Source organism: Lonchura striata, chromosome 2 (genome assembly GCF_046129695.1).
Source record: "Lonchura striata isolate bLonStr1 chromosome 2, bLonStr1.mat, whole genome shotgun sequence".
NCBI classification, from domain to species: domain Eukaryota; kingdom Metazoa; phylum Chordata; class Aves; order Passeriformes; family Estrildidae; genus Lonchura; species Lonchura striata.
This window is the reverse complement of record NC_134604.1, coordinates 212,194-234,397: the sequence shown is the minus strand read 5'-3', so window position 1 is coordinate 234,397 and position 22,204 is coordinate 212,194. Positions and strand designations below refer to the sequence as shown.

The 22,204-nt window shown below is 40.8% G+C and overlaps 2 protein-coding genes across 3 annotated transcripts in view; one reads left to right on the top strand and one right to left on the bottom strand.

Annotated features, from left to right (window-relative positions):
* CMSS1 (cms1 ribosomal small subunit homolog) overlaps window positions 1-22,204 on the top strand; it is a 216,048-nt gene that overhangs the window by 76,863 nt on the left and 116,981 nt on the right. The window lies entirely within an intron of this gene.
* The window catches only part of FILIP1L (filamin A interacting protein 1 like), a 182,711-nt gene that overhangs the window by 75,033 nt on the left and 85,474 nt on the right, over window positions 1-22,204 (bottom strand). For both annotated transcript variants that reach the window (XM_021545501.3, XM_021545499.3), the window contains exons 4-5: window positions 2,775-3,065; window positions 476-649 (exon numbers count right to left, since the gene is read on the bottom strand). In XM_021545501.3, the coding sequence (XP_021401176.2) occupies window positions 476-649; window positions 2,775-3,038 (438 nt within the window). In that variant the 5' untranslated portion in view covers window positions 3,039-3,065. The remainder of the gene's footprint in view (window positions 1-475; window positions 650-2,774; window positions 3,066-22,204) is intronic.

Below are 22,204 nucleotides of genomic sequence, written 5' to 3'. Positions count from 1 at the left end.
CATGAGAATATTAGATTTCTGCCTGGATGAAGTTTCTAATGCCAGCTCATTATAGGAACTCTTCAGACCAAGCAGGTACCCCCATGACTGCTCCCGAGCTGATGGGAGCAGGGACATGCAGAGGTGCCCAGCTGTGTCACTGCTACTGCAATGACTGGTAAGATGGGCCTCCATGGACCAGTGTCAAGGCTTCTCTTGTGTGGGCTTGGAATGTGGGTAACAGAAAGGGAAAAGGAAAGAACAAGAGGATGGTTTGAGTTAGACAAAGTCCTGTCTGTCGGTGTGTAAGCCCCAGTCTGCAGTGTAAGTGAGGATCATTAGATCCAGGTCCCAGCTGGACCCTGGGCTTTGTCCTGCTCTCACACTCATGTTCCGTTCCAGGTTTAGAGCTCCTTTGCCTCCTTCCCCAGCAGTGGCTGAGATTCACTGTTGAGTTGGTGGGAACTATGGTTAAGTGTCAGTTGCTCATTCTTACCTCTCCCATAGGCTTTTCATAGACATCTTCTTGCCATGGCTCAGCCTTTGTTTGAATAGCATCTCGCTGGAGTGCCTCTAACACCTTCTTGGGAGTAACGAAGCCGTACTGTGCTTCAAGCAAAGCTAAGTCAATTTTTTCAGCCTTAAGTACTCCTATAACTTCATCTTGAGCCTGCACAAACAAAAATTAAGGCATTATCTTGTTAAACTGTATATATGTATTTACAGGTTAGCTTTCTGATTTTGATTAAGAAAACTGAAAAACTTCTGAAATAACACTGTGTATGTAAAGTGCTCCAAAACAGTCAGTAATGTGAAGACAGTCAAAAAGCATGAGGGAAGTATTGGTCTTTGTACTTTATTAATTCAACATAAACTCCAGGATCTGCAGACCCTTTATCAAAGCTTAAGTACTTCTTTAATGGATCATTTTGCTGTTTCTGGACGAATGTTTAGCATTCACAAGACAAAGTTTTGGGCAACGTTTGGCTTGTGGTATTAGAAACTGTCTTGTTGGTGCAGGATGGTGGGATGTTTCTTGAAAGCTGAAAGTGTTGTACATTCTGTATGTCTTGGGTGTAGATGACTCCTGCAGTTTAAACCCACTACAGCTGTGTGCCTCTTGGGTTTTTTCCCCCTCTCCATATCCTCTGGTGAAGAAGGTTTCCCCCTGCCTCCGGTGCAGTGATACAAACTGCATGAACTGTCTCAAACATCCGTGCTCTGCAATCGTCTCAGTTAAAAACAAGTACGTGCTAATCCTAGAAGGATAAAGTAGGAAGGAAGGAAATCAGAGAGAAGGATACACCAGGGCAGGGTAACACTTCTAGTCTGACTCCTTTTGGCTGGAAGACTTCTGTATCCCCATTTATGACCATTTAAACAAATATTAAAATATAAAAGAATCTATTTCTAATCCTTAGCAGAAAAAAATAGAAGAATGGTCCTTGTACACTTTGAATATTCTGCAGTTTGGAAAAGGATGACATCTACATTAGAAACTTAATTATGATTGAATTGACAGCTGATCTTCAGCGATTTGACTTGGCATTACAGGAGGTGGAAAATAAGGGATAAAAGATGACTTCCTATCTTTTCCATTCATAGTGCTGCTTCCTTTTAAATTTCAGATCTGATTTAAAATGTTCATGTCAGGCTCATTGTTTTCCAGTTTCTCATTTCCCTATTCCAGCTGTAAACCTTAATAATTGAAGAGTGTATATATGTATATTTTTATTTTTTATTTTTATACACATGTAATGAAGAGTGTGTGTATAATATAAATAATTATATAAAAATTTGTGACATCTGAATGTTAACCTAAATTAAGAACGACCAAGTGGGCAGGAGAGAAATGTTTTGCAAACATGGAAATTGTTCTGTTTGGATAATGAAACAATGAGTAGAAATTTGCTTTGGATCTACCCTCAAAGATTGGTGCAGCTATTAACTATTCCTATCACATGTGTGTTCTGTTCAGCACATCTGTATTATTATATAAAAATGCACAACACGTTAAGAATAGAACCACCCAGGTACTGTCTAGGTAATAAACTCTGATACCATGTGTTACACCCATTTAGGCCACTTTGGCCAGTTTGCTTTTTTCTCTGCCTGTGAGTAGTTTTAGAGTCACTGCTTCTGTGCAATAATCCCGCCACAGAAGTATTTTCCCTGCTCACTGGAAATCTGGTTCCCACTTCCTGAAGTTATGTTTGACCAGGTTAGGCATCATTTACCACTTGACAGATGGGTTCCTTTTCTAGGTAGAAAAATGCTCTCTCTTAAAATCTAGTAACTTGTGGACTAAGTGGCATGTAACACTTTTGCTTTGTATTATGGGAAATAAAATGGCTATTTTGATTTTCCTAGGAGTTACTTCTTGTGAAGTGGCACATACTGTTTAATAGAGAGTAAAGCTCATGGCTTCATAGGAGTGGGAGGATAAGACATAATTAAGTAAAATATCTTAAAGGTCTGTAATATGTTCTCCAACCATACAACGACAAATACTTTGTATTCAAGATATTTAGAATGGGGGAACACAACTAGAAAGTTTTATGAGTCGTGTGCTTTGAGAGTTACTTGTCGTATAAAGAGGATGTTTCCTATGTGATAGCTATAATAGCTGTAATTTTGGGGTGGTTTTGTATGCTGCAGTTCATATTTGTCCTGTATCAGACTGTGTAAGGTGTTTTCTTAACATAAAAACAGCATATGTGTATGGTGGAGGGGGGAATGGGGGTGGAGGGCAGAGTGTCTTTTAATTTGGAATATAAAGTAGGACAATACATTACCTGTAATTCACCCTCGAGGACACTGAGAAGGAATAGCAAGTCATCACGAGAGAGATCCTCTCTTTTCTTGGCAGAGCTTTTCTGTTTTTTCTCTGCCTTTGGACTTCTCAGGATGGTGCTGGCTACGTCATCCTTCTGTTTCTGCCGTGTTTGTGCATTTTCTTTCCCACTGTAACCAGCCTCTTCTTGGTGGTGGTCTTTCGCCCTTGGCTGCCTCAGCTTTGGTCTGGTTGGGCTTTCGGTGCTGCTGCTTCTGGAATGCATGCTTTATATCTCTGAAGCTGAAGGAAACTGGGGAGAAAAGTAGTTGTTTTAGCTAACAGAGACTATTACTGTAATTGATGGTGGGTGTTATTCCCTCCGGAATGGTAATTCCCCTTCCTCACAAGACTGTTTGTCATTTGACAAAAGCTGACAACCCTATGCAAACCAACAGGACTGGGCAGTGATCCTTACTGGGTGTCTGTAGTGAAGAGAGTGTTTACTGGTCTTATGCCATAGTAACAATTCCCTCCTTGATACTTCAAAGGCATCATCTTTAGCAGCAGAGCTGGGTCCAGCTGGGTTTGCATCACTGCAAACCACATTTCCTATTTTGTGACAAGACCTACCTCACCTTTCAGGCTTATTATGATGAGGCAGATTTAGATGCAGAAGCTTTTCACTAGGAAGAGCTTTCTATTCCACTTTAATAGTGTCCCAGCCTGTGTTCTGAGAGCACAAAAGCAGCCCTCCACTACTATGAGCCACTCAGGCTGCATTATCCATGTTTGGCAAAATGCAGAGACCAACAAACACATCCAGACTGCAAGAAGTGAGCAGCACTGTAAATGCTCCCTCCCCAACACCACCACCATCAAAACCAAACTACCTTGCAGATTACGACTTGTCCATTCTTAAAACCATGCAGTATAAAACCTTGCTACTTCTTTAGTGCTCGAGTCCAGCAGCCTAGAGGTATTAGTACCTGGTGAAAGGGAGACGTATCCTAACTAGGCCCCTTTGAAGTGCTACTGTTAAGGAAACATACTCTAATGCCTTTACAGATAAATTACTAACACTGTGTAAATATTGATTAGCCTCAGGAACTTGTGTTTTGGTTATCACCACTCAGATTAAGGAATGAATGGATTATAGTACACCTCTGCTGGAAAACTGTGGTCATGGATACCATCTAGGAAACAATAGCCTGATCGTGTGAGTCAAAGGTGAAATTCAACATGTTCCAAATACAAATAAGGTACAACTTTTCTTATTAAACTGCCAAGCTAATTGCTGAAAAGTCCAGAAAATCATTATGGTCTGTGATAGGCACAAGATGATTTTTTGGCTGTAGCTGATAAAATTCTTTGAGGGCCTCCTCCCCTACTCCCACCAGATTCTGACTCTAAATCTTAAACTCTGTGACTGCACTCGTTAACTGTAGTAACTTTCCACTGAGTGCTAAGGATGATTCCTTTTGTTGTTTTTCTGCCAAGAACAGAGGAGGTGGAAGTAGCTCTTGGTTTATAATGGGTGACGTCTGAGAGTGGGGTGAATTGATCAGAAACACTGCCAAAAGGGAAAGTGACATTTTCTATAATGTTGAAGTCTCTTCTAGTCTGATTTTAAGCACTCATTAATAGGAAAAACTTGTTTCTCTAGGTCTCAGAAAACTAAGGCGTGTCAGATGTGCATGGCAGTGTGCACTGGAAACTGTTGTGTGAAGCATCAACAATGTCAGGTTAGGGTGGGAGCTTTCTATAGTGCATGTAGGAAACCCAGAATTGTTCATAGCAGGCTGGCAGCAGTGTTGGCTGGTGATGATTAGTTTCAGTTGCTGTTCATCCTGGTTTTTCAGTCAAATGCAGATTCTCTTTATTCACTGTGGTGTGTTTGTTAGCATACTCACCTTTTGCCATTGCTTACAGATTGTTATTACTTGGGAAGAAGGCTGTTGGTTTCCTTTGAGTGTAAGATGCTGGATGCCTACTTTGCTTTTGTGTGTAGTTAAAGGCTTATGCTTTTAAGTTCAAATGCAGGAGTTGTGAGCTCAATCAGGTAACCTGAATGTACTCTGAGCTTTTCTGTGGGCTTTGACACCACAAGCACAGGACACTATGAAAGGCATAAATAGTCCAAGAAATCCCCTTCATGCATGCAAGTTGCAGCAGTGGTATAAACTGGACAGCAAGCTACTATCGAATTTGCTGACAACAAATGTCAATATGACATTTCTTGTGGAAGGAAATGGAAATCAGCATACAAGGAAGAGCCTCATATCTTTTCAAGCTTTGGAACTGGGTGCACCTGGGAATCCTGAAACTGGAAAAGCAGTCCAAGAAGGATATCTTCCCCTGCATTTACTCTTGCAGTGCATGTGTGTTGTTGGCTTCAAGGCCACTTGGCTCCCAGTTTTCACAGGTGCAGAGAGTTAGCTGTGGCTCCCTTTTAGGTTTGCCATGCCAGCAGGTGGATCATTCCATATTGCCCTGGCAAAGGCACTGGTCCTTGGGAAGGCCAGCTGACTTGCCAGACAGGCTGTGCTCCTATGGAGAATGGCATCTTTTCAGTATCCCAGGATGGAGTTTTTCCTTTTCTTGTTGAGACCACTTATGTACACTTTACTTGTATTCTGTTCTGACATTCCTGAATGCCAGCGCCTACTATTGAATCTGCTAAAGCAAATATTTTTCCAATTAAGCAATTAATGTTAATTCTTAGAGGTTGAAGTGAAATACTAAAGGTATACTTCAAGCACTTTTTTAATGGTATTTGAAAGTAGCTGATGAGAGGCACAAGGACTCTGATATTAGTAGCCTGCTTTATTAACATATTCTTCCTTAGTTCATTTATTTAAACCGACTTTTAAGAGGAGTTGAGATTTGATTGCTTGGTATACCAATGTAAGGGGAGAGTGCAAATGATGCCTTTTGGAAAGAGGTCTGCAATCCTCTGCCCATCACTATAAGTGTGGGCTGGGGCAGGAAGAAAAGGGGTCCCATGAAGGTTTGTCTTGTTCATCTTCTGTAGTCCTGGTGTGACCTTTAGGCCAGCAAATCCACCTATTGAACTGGGGTAGAACATGAAAAAGTCTTTTTAATAATTAGAATCCCAGGATCTGGCCATTCGACGGCATCACTGAGAACTGGTGCCTTCTGACAGAATGTGCTTAGGACTTTTATTCTTTCCCTAAGTGAAATGCATTGCTTTGTGGCAGATTTGTCCCACTTCCAAAGAAAACAGCCCTTCCTTCTGGGTAGACTGCGTTAGTGTTTTCCTGAAAACCGTTTGAAGTGGCTTCTGTCCAGAGGGATGTTCTGCTCAGAGGGATGGTCTGTGCCATGACCAGCTACCTCATTTCACCTGTGCTCTCATTCTCTGGAGACCTTGTGCTGTTTTGGTGCACAGGATGGTCACTTAGTGAAAAGAGACTCCTTTAACAGGTTCTTCACTCAGGGAATCTGGGATAGAGAAGTGTTTCCATCCTGGCAGGAAAATGGCAAGATTAAGCCATTTTTCTGGGAAGACTGATGCAGGAGTGCTTACTTGTGTATCCTGATGCATCTGTTGGCATGCAGAGTTGCAGGAAGTCAAGCAGCAGAAAGTAAATAAATTAACAGCCTGTTTCCCCACTCACAGCATCTTGTCAAAGTTTGGTCTTTGAAGCCCTTGGGGATCCTGCAAGAGCAGCAGTAACTCAGATGGGAAGAAAGTCTGGATTCAGCCAAGGATGTGAACACTTCCAGAGAGGAAAAGTGCATGTGTGAGAACTGGATGTCATTTCTGTGCTGGTTGTGGTTTATGTTCATCTGACCACAAGCCAAATTCCTCATCCCTTGGCTACAGGGAGCCTCTTCTGAGAAGTAAGATGCCTTTTGAACCATGTTAGAGTTGTCATGGTACTCTGCTTGCAGTAAAGGTACTGTGAAATTTCCACCATCTGTTGCATCCTCCTCCTCCCCCTTCCAATCCTGTTGTGTTTTGCAGGATATGTTGTGAGTGTGGTAGCTAAGATCTCCCCAGGTCCATTTTGCATATGTGCAGGCTTTCAGGAATCTTTAGAAGGCTGAGTCTGTGTGGGAGGTTTTGACCAGGTTCTTTTGAAGGACCTGTCTGTATTGCTTGTCTGTCATTTCATTATTGGCGTGTGAATTTGTGATCTGGTCTTCATTCTTGTAATGTCTCAAACTACAGATCTATAGATATAGATAAACACACACACATTCCCCCTCCCCGCTGGATTTTGTGCCAGGAGAAAAGAACCTGTGCCATGTGCCTAGATCTTGGTTTTGTGGCCTTGAGCTGAAGTTAAGCCCGTTCTGTAGAATAACTGATCTCAGCCTGTCTCCTGCTAAGTCTTAGGTGGTGTTTGCCCACATATTTGGCAGCTTAAAGCACACACATTCACAGTGCACAGCATGAAAGCATAAGATGCTCACCTTGAACAAATTTGAAATTTTCACATTAGGAATATATGGTTAGGAATGTATACTCCAGTTCAGAGGTGTCAAATTTTGTTTTAAATAGGATTCTTCAGATGGTTGGGTAATAGACCTCTTTGTGATGATCCATGAGAAAATCAAGAGTTTGAGCTCCTTGATGCATCACACAACATTTCTTTGGCAAAACAGGGTATCTCTTTTGAAATGAAGGCCTGGATTCCACAAAGCTTCCAGCTCAGAAATCAATACTTTGAGGCATGGACTGATTTTTTTTTTTTTCCCTTCTCTCTGGTAATAATTTGAAACAATGTCTGCTAAACCCTTCTTTTCTCTCCTCCGCAGGAATTCAGCTCTCCTAGTTTGTGGTCCAACATTTTGCCAAGTTGTTGGTACTCTTGGAAGATGACAGTATATTTATCACATTACAAGTGTGCAGTTCCTGTAGCAAGCAGCTGAGACACAATGGACATGCCTGAGGTGATTTGTCCTCATTGAGGTGTCTTCTCGGTGTCTTCTGCCAGGATGCCACAGTGTGAAGCCAAGGCTTTCATTGCAGTGGGAGCACTCTGAAGTTGCAGATGCACAACCCAAATATATTTGGTTCCTCCTCAACCTTCTGAACCCATATTTTCATGGGTTCAGAAGGTTGAGGAGGAATCAAAAGTAAAATACATAGACTGTCTAGCTTTCTACTGCTGGGAATAGAGGGTTGAAGGGAATTTTATGCAATTAGCTGAATTGCCTCTGAAATTAATAGGGTTTGGGTGTTTGTTCTGTATGCTCACTTGGGTTTAGGTTTGTTTTATCTTTTTTTTTGAAGTAAAATGTTCCATACTTATTTTGTAATTAGACACTAATAGTAGATTATTTATAAGGATTAGTGCAAGAGAGATTTTTGGTGAAGAAATGTCGCTATAACATCAGGTAGATCTAAGTTTTAGAAGAGGTAAGCTCTGCAATGCCATTCAATCTGCTTCCCTTACTAAACAAAAAAATATGAATCTTGCACAATCTGTATGACAGATTTTTATTAGTAAACAGAAATAAAATTCAGCTGCTCCAATTTCAACTTTATAAATTTACTTTTGAAGTATAGATTTTTTCTTTTTATGAGCATAAGAAATAGTTAACATTATTTAATACAATGTTTGTAGTTCAGTGTTTATTAATATTCAATTTACTATTGAATTTAGTATTTATTACTATTATAAACATGGTTTAATATTTATTATTCAGCTGCAGTAATTTTGGCTTCAATGTATAATTACTCTGTAATTACATCATTCCCCGAAGCAAAACCATAATGCAGTGCTACATGAAACAAAAATGTTCCTATCTTAGAAACTGTGTGTCTAAAGTTGTCATTTTCCCTGAACATCTGGAAACTACCTGGACTATAGACATTTTTGTAGCTGGATGACTCAGTGTTTCAGTTATCATTTCAATTTTTCTTGCTGTGGCCATCTATGACCTCTCTGCAGACATCAATTTTCCAGAAATTTGCAGAGATGTCAGTACCTTTTCCTCCCTCTGCCCTGTTTGGAACTGGCCTTGATTCAGGCTGGGACCCTGAGGTGTTGCACGAGGTGTGCAGCCTCCTTGCTGTGTAAAGGAGCCCAGGCTGTCCTTGGGAGGAGCTCTGGGAGCTTCGCTTGGTCCTTCCCAGATTCATCGGCATGGAGACGCTCATGAGACTGAGGGGTAGGATAGTCAGACTGGTGAAACAAATGGGTTTTTGCATGTGTGACATGTTGCTGTAAATCCCACAGGCAATAGCTCAAGTGAGGTATTTTAGGATATGAGAAGGGCTCTCCATCTGTTTGGTTTCAGTCTTGCAGATTGTTATTTTACACAAGGAAAAAACCCAAACCAAAATTTTCTAAGTTTTAGCTTTCAGGATAGGCCAGAATTTTCTGTGTGGAAAGTCACACGCCTTCCATCTGCTGAATGATGAAGGCTTTTTGTTCTGTTTTGAGGTGGTTTGTCGAGGGTGGTTTTTTTTTTTGCAAAATTATTGAGGGTTTTTCCTGGCTTTTATGTTTCACAAGTTATCAATCTGATCTAGTTCATGCATTCATATCTAATTTCTCCGTCTTTCACATGAGATCTGTGTGCCTCCCAGGTCAATACCTATATATTATAATACCTATATATTAATTATAATACCCATATACATGTATATTATAATGCATTATACAAAAGTTTCTGGCTTTTGCTTTCCCTCTCTCTACTGAAAGTCAGTAAATGAATTCAGAGGTTCATGGTGTGAACCTATGTGAAGGTATTATCTCAGCAATGACATTAGTTTTATGTAAGTACATGTTTTGGTAGAATTTAGAAACCAGGGAAAGTTTTCTGCTGTACAAGTCTCTCCTAAATGTTCCATGTGTTTGCTTAGGTGCAGATGGGCCCTTTCTTCACTGGGTACATAATTTTGGTAAATGGGAACCTACAAAAGCAACTATTTTTGTCTTCCTGACAGTATAGGTTAGGTTATTGCCCATACTTCTTTTGCTACCCTCAGCAGACTTGATGCAGCCAAAATACCATCATTGTGTGGTAAGTCTCTAAATATTTCAAGGTGAGTTTTGTGATAGCAGGTTTAAAGAAAACTAAAAATCCCATTTTTTGTATATTCTCTCTCACTTCCCAAAACATTCTATCACTGGCAAAATGGGAATATTTCATGCTCTATTTTAATAATCTAAGCAGGATATAACCACTATAAATTGAATATTTTTCTTTCCATGTTTTTAGCAGCATGACATGATCTCCTCATTTTAGAAATATTTATCAAAATAATTCCAATGCAAAACTTGAATATAACTAAGAGAAGCTTGTAAGAATAAAAGGCAAAGGAAGTTTACTCAGCCCAGTGCCATTTTTACACCTCTGGCTTCAGTGGTTGACTTTCCCTACACGCACACAGTTGCACATACCCGCATCACTTCAGTGCTGTTTACTGCAATAAGGTCCCTCCTTTCTGATGGAAGCTAAATCTTCTCTGTCAAAGTGCTTGTGGTAGTCATTTTCTGTGCCCTTCAACGTGCTGGTAATGTGGTACAAGGCCACTTTGAAAAGCAGCCTATAATAACAATTCTTCAATCTACCTCAAGAAATACAACGTTACAATGTTATTAGCTGCAACAGCTGTGAGCAAAAGGAAAGGAAGAAACCAATGGTAATTCTTGCGTTTCTGTGTGCATGTGTGTGCCTTCATACACATACATATGGCATTTTAAATAATGTTCTCATGTACCAAGTGTGTATCTGTGCTTGGTGCTCACACAACTACAAAATAAGTAGCCTTTAAAAGATACTTTTGTCAAAAGCACAGTAAAAGCCCACAACATTTTGAAGTATCTTGTTTTTGTTTTCAATGAAAATGTATGGTTAGTAAGCAAGGATTATCTAGAATATGTTATCTAGTGTAAGTTAATTGGTTTCCCCACGCTAATTGGTCTGGGTATCTGAGCCCGAAACCTCTTAACCCTTGCAACCATCTCCATTTCCAGTTTACTCAGAGCTGTTTTCCTGCTTGGTGTTTGTGTTTGTATGGAGTGCCCAACGTCCATGAATCATGAAATAAGCAGCAGAGGCTACAGTGAGAACTACAGAATAAAAATGTACACTTTCAAAGTACATGTATATTCATTTTCAAGGGTATTTTTGACAAGCGTAGATTTGTTGAGACATTTGTGTGGGAGTGTTCACCTCAGTGTTGCTTTTCTCCACATATGAAAATAAACCACAGACTTTTAAATATCCTGAGAAAAATTTCTTCAAAGACAGATCAAAGGTCTTTGCTAATGTCTGAGGAAGCTGCCTCTCTTGTGAACTCATGTCTATGGAGAGCTGGTTAAGACAATCAAGATCATAATTCCATTGATTTGATCATTTGCAGCCTGCTCTGAGAGGAGATGTCTTGTTTGGAGAAGGGAGGAGGTGGGGAATCCACAGATGCTCCTAATTTTACCAAGAAAGTAATGAATAAATTAACTTTTTAAAAGCAACTCTGTTGGGTTTTCCCCCCATATGCTCTGTGGATTGCTCTGTTTCAAACAGTTGTCTTAAACAGTGCATGTAAAGAGTTTTGTGTAAGAATGAGTCAATTGATATTTTTAATCAAGTTTATCTGCTTTTGTGGCTGTTGCATTCAGTGAAGTGTCCAGCTATGACTTTCACGTCATAGAAATTGTACATCTTTGTTTGCTTGCTTGTTTTTGTTTTATTTCTGTTTGCTGTTTGTTTGTTTTGGGGTTTGGTGCTTTGCTTCGTGGTTTTGGTTTGATTTGTCTAAAAAATCTCTTTCTGTCACCTTTTACATCAAAACAACACAAAACACATATCAGCTAAGCTTTAAAGGTTTGTGAACTTCTCCCTAAGCTGGAATTCCCCACCTTTAGATAGCATTCAGGAAAATAAATATATTTTTATCCTTTAAGGCCTGGGTTTTCTTTCTTATCTAGCTCTTTTGTCTGTTTGCTTCATGAACTGCATCTTTTATCATTCCAACCAATTTTTTATAGGGTCTCTGTTAGCAGAGAGCTCTTAACTCTTAGAAGCCATTGAAAATAGGGTTTCTCTTTTGAAGCATTTTACTGGTTTTGTCATGCTGCCACAAAGCATCTGTGGGTGCTAGGTAGGACTTCAGGCTTGTATCTAGACCTAGGGTTTCCGAGCTGGTGGGTTAGGGGGTTTTTTTGTTAGTTGTTGGTTTAAGCCAAGCATCTTTAATACGCTCTCCACCAATGACTGTGTTCTACTGCTGCCTAGAAATTGGACAATAATATTTTGTTGGTTTATCTGATCATAAATGAAATAATTTAATTTTATTTTTTGTAGATATTAGAATTTTCTTTTAGCTGTGGACTGGATTTTTCTTGTATATCCTAAAGTTTTGATCTTGATTACATTCTGTGATTCGGTACTTCGGAGCAATACCAAGGTTTTCTTTGTAGTCTGTAATACAAAACCAGTGCAATGCTATTTTACTTTCTCCTTGCTTGCTTTTCTCATTCATGACAGTACCTCAGGATGTAACAGCAGGCTAACATCTTTTTGTCTGACTGGGATAATCCTTAGCTGCACAAAAATTGGCTCTGGCATTTTCCTGTTCTGGCTGCAGCTGCAAAATAACAACACGTGCATGGCCACGGAAGATTCCTCAACTCCTTCCCCATGCTCACATCCTCCATGTTCAATAGTCAAGAGGAAAATTTGGATAAATATCCAAAATCTTTTCCCAGGAGTTTAATGACGGTATTACCTCTCAGATCTCCAGTCCTCTCACTTCTTTGTGCAGATTACACCTGGTTGTCTCTGGACAGGGTGGGTTTAGGTCTGGGGCTTTGGGGAGGGGAAGGGATGGATGGAGGAGTTCCCTGCTCACCTCTGAGCTGGGGTGCTGACTGGCACTGCCCTGTGTCCTGCTCGTGCAGCTCCACATGTGCTGCCACAGGACTCGTGTGATGCCTGGGGACAAACTGCCTGGTTTTGGTAAGAGTGCCCTGGGGTCATAAGGTGATCCTAAGAAATTCTGAAAACATTAATTCCTAGGCTTTGGTGGAAGTGGAAGTCTTGTTGGTCTTTCAAATTAAAACTCCTTTTTATGACAGGAATGTGTATTTCTGCTTTTTTGTTGCTTTGGGGTATTTTTCTGTCTTATTTTATTCTTTCTTTTTGTTCTTATTAACCTCTAGTTTTGCCTGTTAATCTTATGGCAGCAGGATATTTCAGATTTTCTACTGTATGTTCACCTCCACACAAATGAACGCACAGGAAATGTGAACTTCCTTATAGATTCTCAGATAAGCTTTGTAGTTAGTTTTTAGTTCTTAAAGATTTTTTTCATTAAAATTGATTAATGCCTTAAATAAGTGACAGTAAGATTACAGTGATGGCTTATATTTTTCTATACTGTTCATATTAATTTATGACTGTGCCTATATATGTCTGCCAGGAAAATGTGACAAGCACAGAATTTGAAAAGAAATTGTACACAGTGAAATTAATTTCTGTAGGTTTTCACATTACATATTTTACTAGCCATGACACTCCTTATTATTTATTATAATGCCTTGCAGTATTCCCGTAGGAATATGCCCTGCTCTGATGACACAACTTTGAAAAATGCAATAAAAATGCACTGGAAACCTCTGGAAGCTTTCTAATAGGAAGTTTCTTGTAAGCAGTGAGGTTGAAATGCCCCCTCCCAGTAAAAAAGAAGTAGCAGAGGTCAGCGAGCCAGGTAAATGTCCTTCTTCTCTGTCACTGGCTGTGCTTTCTTCTTCTTCTCCCATGGTGGAAGTTTGGTCTTTAGGCCATCACCTGTGTTTTAACGTAGGGCAGGTGGAGAAAACCCCTATCCTCCTTTCACTGCTGCATAAGGACCCCACACTTTTGAAGGAGGGTCACACGAAAAGGGAAATGTTGATTTGTGGCTGCAGCTTCAACTTCATCCTGGTTTTGATGATACCGTAGCTGCGTCCGTGGGGAAAGGCAAGGCATGGGGCCTAGAGCACCTACTGTTGTTTGTTCCTCTTTGTTTTTCTGCTTGTTCAAATAAAAGTGTCTCTGGCCAGCTGCTAGCCCAGTGGCTAGTGAGAGTGCAGGAAACAGATCTTGCAGATCTGAATGAGAGCATCTGTGTTTTGCAAGAGTCTGATGTTCAGAGAGGTGTGAAAGGAACACCAAAGTCTGGATGCCTCCTTCCTTACCCCCACCCCTCTGAAGGCTTCTCTGGAAAGCCCACTTCAAACACCTGTTTATCCTTGTGGGAGAGTACTTAAAATGAAAGCAGAATCTTTGTATTGCCCAGCTTAACTGCTTGGCAGGTGTTATCCTACATTTTGGTGTGGCTTTGTTACTGTATGCTGGTGCTGGAGATGTGCAGAAAGCTTGTCCAAAGAGTGGAACTGGGCAGGAGCAAGGTGGGACGTGGGGGCACAGCAGGGACCCTCGTGCTGCCTCTGCTCAGCCCTGCAGTTATGATGGGAGCTCTGGGGAAGGAACTGCTCCCTGAGCAGCAGTTACCATAAGTGGGGTGATCTGCCAGGAGAGCCCTGCTGGGATTTCCTTTTTGTCTTGGTGGCACTTATAGTACATTTCTGCTGGTGTTTTCCTGGCAGCTGAGGAAAAGTCTACAGTTTTTTAGGTGTGTTGAGGAGGGCATGAACAGGTGACTCCAAATGTTTGCATTTAACATGCAAGTCCTTCCTAATGATGCAGTGAGTCATATCCTGCAGGCACGGATCCTTAGCTTGTTGCTTAGCAAGACTCCACCAAAATTGTTTTATCAGAAGCTAATATTTAGCTCCTGAGAGCACTGTGCCTCTTCTGCACATAATTAATGCTAATTTGTTATGCATTAAACCAGTGGGATAATGCCATTTCTGACACTGCCTGGTGCACATCATCATCTGAATGTACAGACATCTCTCCTATAGCTAGAGTACATATGCATATATGAAAAAGATACTGACTTGTAAAAAACTTCTGACTTGTAAGTTTGTTTGTGAACACTTGCTTAGAGTGAAAAAAGATCAATTCTGAAGTGACACCCCTTTCCCTTTTTGATTACTGGGTGGTTGTAAAGTCATTTCAATGTACAGGACGTGTGTGTATTTGTGATCATATGTTCCTGTGCATTAATAGTATTTATGTTCTTTCTCTAAGAGGATAATTTTTCTTAGTTCTCTGCTCAAATCAGTTCTGTTTGAGTGAATGAGTATTTAGAAAGTGTTAACAGTAGAGTGGATTTACCTTAATTAAGATGACACACAGCCTTGAATAGCTAGATGTTCCTGTATGTGCAAGCCGTTCCATTTGAGGAGCAATCCCAGATCCTAATACTTCTCTAACACCAGAATTTAAGTTAAAGTTCCAGAGGTAAAATAAAGGTAAGGCTTTTAAATGAAAGGCCAGAGAATCTGTCCTGTATCATAGAATGCCAAATACGCAGTAAACATCAGAGTGCACATGGTGGGATTCTGCAAGCTTTCTTTGTGCTGATGGGCCCAATAAAGCCTGTGGGGCTGCAGGTGCAAGGTTGGATTACAGGGTTAGGGTCTGTATTTTGTGACTCTTACTGCTCATATAACTGGGTGCATGTATTTTCCTTTAAGTATAGTCTGGACAGTCTCAAAATCTAGCATTTTAAAGGTCTCTTGTTAACACATATCTATTAATTAAAGAAACAAGTGGAGAAAGAGTAAGATGTTTGATTTAAGTTTTGGTCACTTTCTTGTCCTAGGGACTTAAAAAAAGAAGAAAGCTAGGGGAAAAAAAACAACCCATAACACACACATACCCACACACCCTAGGTGAACCAAAGAAAAAACCCACCAAAGAACCACCATCACCACCGCAAAAAACAACCAAAAAACCCAAACCCTTAACAACCAGCAAACCATAGAATTTACTGGAATAAGAGAGGGGAAGATATAATAATAACTGAGAAGTAAAACTGACTGTCTGGGTTGGTTTTTAGGGATAGAATTGAAAGAAAAAATGCAAAAGAAATGCCTATGTATGATAAATATGGTGTAGATCGTGGCTTTTAACACCAGCCTTAATAATGTCAGGAATAATGTTCATCATTATTTTCTGTTTTTGCATGAGCTTAAGACAAATTATGTAGGTTTATCCTCAGAGCATTTACATAGTGAGGTTGTTTAGGTCATAGTTTCAGCTTTGTGCAAATTAGGGCTGCTGAAACTTACCCATCTCTTAAACATTAGTGATTTGTTTAAAATGTATGTGGTGACAGACAAAGGCTTCAACAGTACATATTAGTGTTTCTTGTTTCTGGAAATAGAATTAAATTGGAATAAGTTGCTCTCCTATGAGTTAAGTAAAATCCAGTCTTTTTGGGATAAAATGAAAGTAGCCTTTTGCAAATGTACATTCTAGACTTAGTTCTGTTTTGTTTGAACATGATATATACAGCTTCTTTATGTCCTGCTAGGTCCGAGCTAAGGTTCCTAAATGCCACTGAAAAAATTGACAAGAGTGATCACTCAGAAACCTGATCATCTTTACTGCATCTTCATTGTGCCTTTCAAAATGAAGTTGTTGCTAAGGAGGTATTGTGATGCACTGTATTGTTTTGGGATCTGAGCAGTGAAGAAGCCTTATAGCAAATTGTCTGTTAAGCCAGTGTTATCCCAACTGATATCCTTTATGTTCAGTGATCAACAGAGTTTGTCAGAGATGTGGGCCTTTAAGATACAATTCAGTTTAGGAAGCAGAACTTGATCATAAGTGGTTACTATTGTTCAGGGCCTGTAAAAATAGTTTGGAAGCTTAGTCACTACTATAGCAATAAAAGTAGTGAGCAAGCTTTGAAAAAATATTAAGACCAGTGTCCCATGAAGCTATACAGGCCACCTGTGCAAGATGTAACCTGTGGAGGTTTAAGGCTGCCTTGCCAAAGGACCTGTAGGACCCTGTAAGGCACAGCTTTGTCAGGTTTGCAGCTGCATGGCTGGGCAGGAAGCCTGGTCAGCTCTTCCCAGGCTGGCAGGGGCTGCGCAGGCAGCGTTGGGCACTGCCAGCTGCCGGAGCAGCGGGTTTGCTCCGAGGGTCCCGCGGGTCCCACTGCCTCCAGCTGTGCCCGCAGGGCTCCTCTGCCCCTGCAGACCCTGGCACTGGGGACAGCAGGGCGGCCTGGGGCATGGAGGGACAGAGGGAGGAGGGAAAGAAGCCCTGACAAAACACCTAAGACAGTACTGGCCATGTCACCAGTGCTGGAGTGTCATCGTCATCTCAGGGAAGCCGTGCGGCGGGGTGAACGGGACCGAGCGTCTGGAAGGCTGTGCATGACTCTGTGCCTGTTGTGGGACACAAATAAAGCTCGTGTATTTGCATATGTACAACTACCTGTCTCTAAAACTGTCTAGGCATACATATATGCAAACTCACTCCACTGTGAGGAAGAATTGTAAGGGTCGAGACAGTGATAGGTTGTAAAAAAAGGATGACTCTGTGTCCACAATCAGATCTATTAATGTAAATGCTTGTGCAGGAAGGTTTTCACACTAGCTTTGCATATGCACCTAGCCTATCTGGCTGTAGGCAGTGAAGAGGGATGGAGTTGGTGTTCAGAGGGCACTTCCGCAATTCCAAAGGTGGATTCCCACCTGGGAGAAGCCCTGATTTCTCCATTAGGTGTAGCAGCAGATCAGTGGATTGGTTGGGTAAGTTCCTAAACTCTGAAGTATGAAAGCCTCTTTCTTTCCCTGTTGTGCATTCTTCCTTCTCAAAGGAATGAGTGTTGCTTCTCAGAAATTATGAGCTTCTTGTTCAGTGCAACATACCAGAGTTCTCCTTGCTTAAGAATTGTCAGAATTGTAGCAGGAAAATAGTGCAAAATAGATGGCTTATCAGCCTATTTAATTAGGTATTTCTGTCTCTAAGAAAAAGTCCTGAGGCAGTTGTTAGCAACTAATACTCAGCAAAGAGGGCTTGTGGAGGATTCCTTGTCATTGTTCTGGGAGTACTTCAACTAAGTCTCTAGCAATCCAGCAGTCTCTAGCACTCAGAAACCAGAGAGCTTTAGCACAGCAGATAAGCTAAACCAGAAGGCATCGTTATGCCTTTGTACAAACATATTTTGGGTATAGGATGCAGTTGATTCCCTATCTTCATAAATTGTAAAGTAGCACCAGACTACCTATGCTTTTGTCTCCTGGGACAAGCAGACCATGACTGCTCAAATAGGAAAGAAAATGTGTAAGAGACATGTGATTTGGACTCAGATATGCTGAGCAGTATACAGGAAGTACAGGGAAATAGTCATTTGCTCATAGCATGATGATGGGGGACACTCAGTGGGTTTGCCCTAGCAAAAAACAGAGTGTTTTGATGTACAGCCCTGAGCTGAGTGCCACAGGACACAGCTGAGGCCAGAGGTGTCTGTGCTAGCAGTGAGGAGATTCACAGAGGAACAGTTTAGTTCTGGTAGTTCAGAGCAGCTGAAATTCTTAAATGACAGCTGAGAGCATGCTAGGATCACTCCCAGTGCTATCTTTCTGCTTTTGGCCACTGTCAGAAAGGTTTCTGAACTAGATCAGCCTCTGGCTTTCCTGATGCATTTTTCCTATGGCGCAGGTGGGACTCCAGACTAGATAGTTCTCCAGTACCTTTTAAAGCTAGGTAGTGAAATATAGCAATCCACTAATTATTTGCACTAGGGAGTATAGGCTAACTTTGCCCATGCAATACTTTATACATTAGGAATTAACTGCTGTCACAAGTCTGAGAAAAGTGATTCATCTTTCCATGAGTACTCAACAGATCTCTCAGTGGGAATGAAATTTTAGCTCATGTCACCATTCTGTGGGAGAAAATACATGTGGGAACAGGACATTGTGTTTGGATACATGTGTTTTCTGTTGAACTGGGTTGTCTAAGAACTTTTGTCTCAAGTGTTTTGAACAAATTTAGTATTTATTTGTCCAGGATTAGCTTCAGAATGGTAGTTGTGGGGGAGAAGGCTTGCTCTTATGGGCAGTATAGCCTCTCAAATTTGCCTCAGTCCTGGTTAGAAAAAAACAGCTTTTAGCTGCTCTAACAGCTACTGGGGATGGTTTTCCAATCAGTGTTTTACCTGACATACGTTTCTGCTGTATTCCTTTCATCTGTCTGGTAGAAATTTGCCTTATTTTTCTTTTATTGCTCATCAGAATGGCCTATTTGAGATGTTACTTACATTGGAAAAGCCTCTTGGATAAGAGCTGACCATACTAGATATGCCTTCTGCACTACTGTGAACATTTGGAAAGAGTAACCATTTGGAGAACACAGTTGCAGGATCTATAAATCCAGTGTAGTACAAATTACCTTGCACTTCTTTTGTGTCCCTGTGTTGAATTTTTTATTTTTTGCTTTGTCTGTCTTTTTAATACAAACAATATAAAAACTTAGTAGGGGAGTTGGATGGAATTTGGAAAAATCTGAAGTTCAAATGTTGCTTTTTTACAAAGAAAATAAATACGCTACTGAACAGCATCTGTATTAAGTTGGGGTAACAGTGTACATATTTTCAAGTTTTGTGTTTCTTGTGAAGAGATGTCTAAGAAGGGTAAATCAGAGGGCTTTTTGAGAGGGCTTTGGAACTATGCACCGTGACAGGATACAGGACTTTCTTCTATGTGGTTTTCAGAACTAAATTTTAGCACAGTATTTGTCCCAAATCCTAGTCTTCAGGAGTCAAGAGGTTGACATCCTTAAATGATTTTACAGTGCAAGCCAAGTGCAGGAGAATCACTCTTCCAAGTGCAGGGTCCTAAGCTTTGTGCAACCGCAGAAGGGATGGCTGTCAGAGGAACAGTTATCAATCATTGTTTTCTTCTGGTGCTTCCTGCAGCACACTATGGTTCAGGCAATGTCTGTGGTAAGAGGCTTTTAAATTGATGTAAAGACCAAGTTTATTTGACATGTTTTTTAATCAAATGTTTATTAATTGAAATAATCTTGGGTGTTTTTTGGCATAGTTTATGTTTGAGTGGGAAATTGAATAATTGTCAGAATTCTGTGTATATTTGAGCATGTTAAGCTGAAGTTACCAAATGGAACTGTGGGAAGCTTTTGGCTTGTGTTTAATGAGCAAAAACCAGAACTCCTACCTTGCTACCTCAAGAGCCACAAAAATGTTAATAGAAGTCAGAGATGCAAGAGAAAAAAGTGTATTCCATATAGCCTGTCTACTTGCCAGTACTAGCTTTTTCCTTGGGTTAGTTTCCTCTATTTTGTTCCATCTAGCTTAAGGTATTACAAGGGATGAGACTTCCTCTGCATTCCTGTGGAAATTATTTTGCAGTCCACATAAGACTTTTTGAATTTTTTCCCCCATATTTATATTTCCTGGTTCTTATATTTCCAGAGCAGAATCCACACCAAAACTGTCAGGGTTTGCTTTCCTGTTAGTTTTGGCAAAATCATTCAGGCTTCCTTCTTGGTCCTGTCAACGGAATGAACCAGTGAACACTCACATGCCTCAATCTACAGGTCTGTTAGCATAGGTGGTGCTTTGCTGCTGTGAGTGTTTTAATCAACCTGCATGTATCAGGTAAAGCAGCTGGAGCTCTTAGAGTTTCTTTTATTGCATTTTCTCTTGAGTCTCTCAGACTGGGTTTTCACACAAAGCCTTCCTAACAGGTTTCCCACGCCCTCTCCCCTTTAACATTAGGGTACTTGTGCATAAGCCTCACAATAGGCTTATGAAATGGCCACTTATAGGCACTTAAAGCCCGACTAAGACAAAGTCAATGATTCATCAGCAAACAAAAGCTCAAACTAATCATGTAACCTGCTTGTAAGATTGCCTGTAACTTTTTCCCCATATCATCAATGATAATTTGTCCCCAAAGAATATATTTGCTTGTATTTGGACTGTTAGATACCCAAGACAAACTCATTTGGATTGTTGTGGAACATCTGAGCTTTTGCAATTGTTTCAAATCCCAAAATATTTCTGGTCTGTTATAATTTAATTGGTTCCCTCTATTTTGTCTTTCAGTTATATATAATAAAATTAAATTATCATAACTAAATTCATCAGGAACTGTCGTGATAGGACAAGGAACATTCATTTGAATGTTACTTGCTCCCTAAGCATTTGTTCATTTAATTCACGGGCCAGGAGAAGTGATTGGAAATCGCATGCTTTTCCATTCTTTGTGTTTCTCTTGGTTTGCTGAGCTAATCCTTAGGTGTTGACTCTCTCCTCAGCTGTGACCTGGAGCTGCTGTACAGCAGAAGGAGCAGAGTGGCAGCTCCTGGGGAAGCTGCTTTGGCAGGAGGTCAGGCTGCCCCGGACCTGCACGCACACGTCCCACGCGCAGCACGGGGGGCACGCCTGCCTCAGCTGGGAACAGACACTGCCAGGGCACTCAGGGACTTCTGGAACACTGAGGCACTTTTGTGAAAGCTCTGCTTCTAAATCTTCCTCTGCCCCCAAGTCAAGTTTGTAAACGCTTTCTTCGATCCGTTGTACATTCTGAAGTGTTTCACAGTCTGATAACAGATGAGCTAAGTCACTTGCTGCCAAAACCCTGCGAAGTGGGAGCTGTGTGGAGCCTAGGGAGGAATGCTGGTCTTTTAAAACTATGCCAACCTTAATATTGTAACTAAATTATGATTTAAATCATGAAGTCATTGCAGTATTCTTGGAAGAAGCTGCAAACTAGGATCACTGTACATAAATGTGTGCAACACCTGTAAACACAGTGAAAAAGGAAAGAAGGAAGCTGTGGCTATCTCTCTTATCAGGATATTTGTGCTGCATGATCACAGTCTCTCACCAGTCCTTTAGCTGAGCACTTTTAAGATGTACTCTGCACTCCTGGTTGCTGTTGCCTCAAGGCCTTTTCTGATGCCTGAATTGGAGAGATTGTGGGGTGGTGTAGAGCTGTTCTCATCTCCTCCACAGCTCTTACACCACGTGTGGAAAACCAACAAAGCGGAGAAAATTGGCTTTGGTGACATGGTAAGCTTGTATTTTAAAGCTGCTCCAAGAGAAGCCCTGGCCAGTGCAGTTCAGGAAACTGATAGCAAGTAAATTTACTTGAGTGGAGGAGGAGTGGAACTTCAGAATAATTAACTTTTATACAAGGAAAGCTTGTATGCCAGATACCATAGTGTATCTTTGTGGCTCTGTCTGCCCTCCCACAACCAGTGTAACAGAGGTGCAGATTTTGGCTTGTTTAGTGGTACAGACTGACTGGTACAGATCCAATCAATTTTTGCTACTGAGGGATTCATTCATGCACTAAGCTCATGCTAGTGATTGTGTGAATGCTGCTTCCTATAGGAATTTAAAAGGTTTCTGACAGTCAGCCTGACCTGAGACAGCTAGTTTTAAAACATCAGGAAGTCTTGTGAGCATATGGGGCATGGAAGTTTGTTGTGTAACCCTATAACTAAGTTCTGTGCAAATTCAGAGCACTCTTTGCTGCTTATACAATTTTAGTGCAGCTTTATTGGTGCTACTGAGCAAATGGA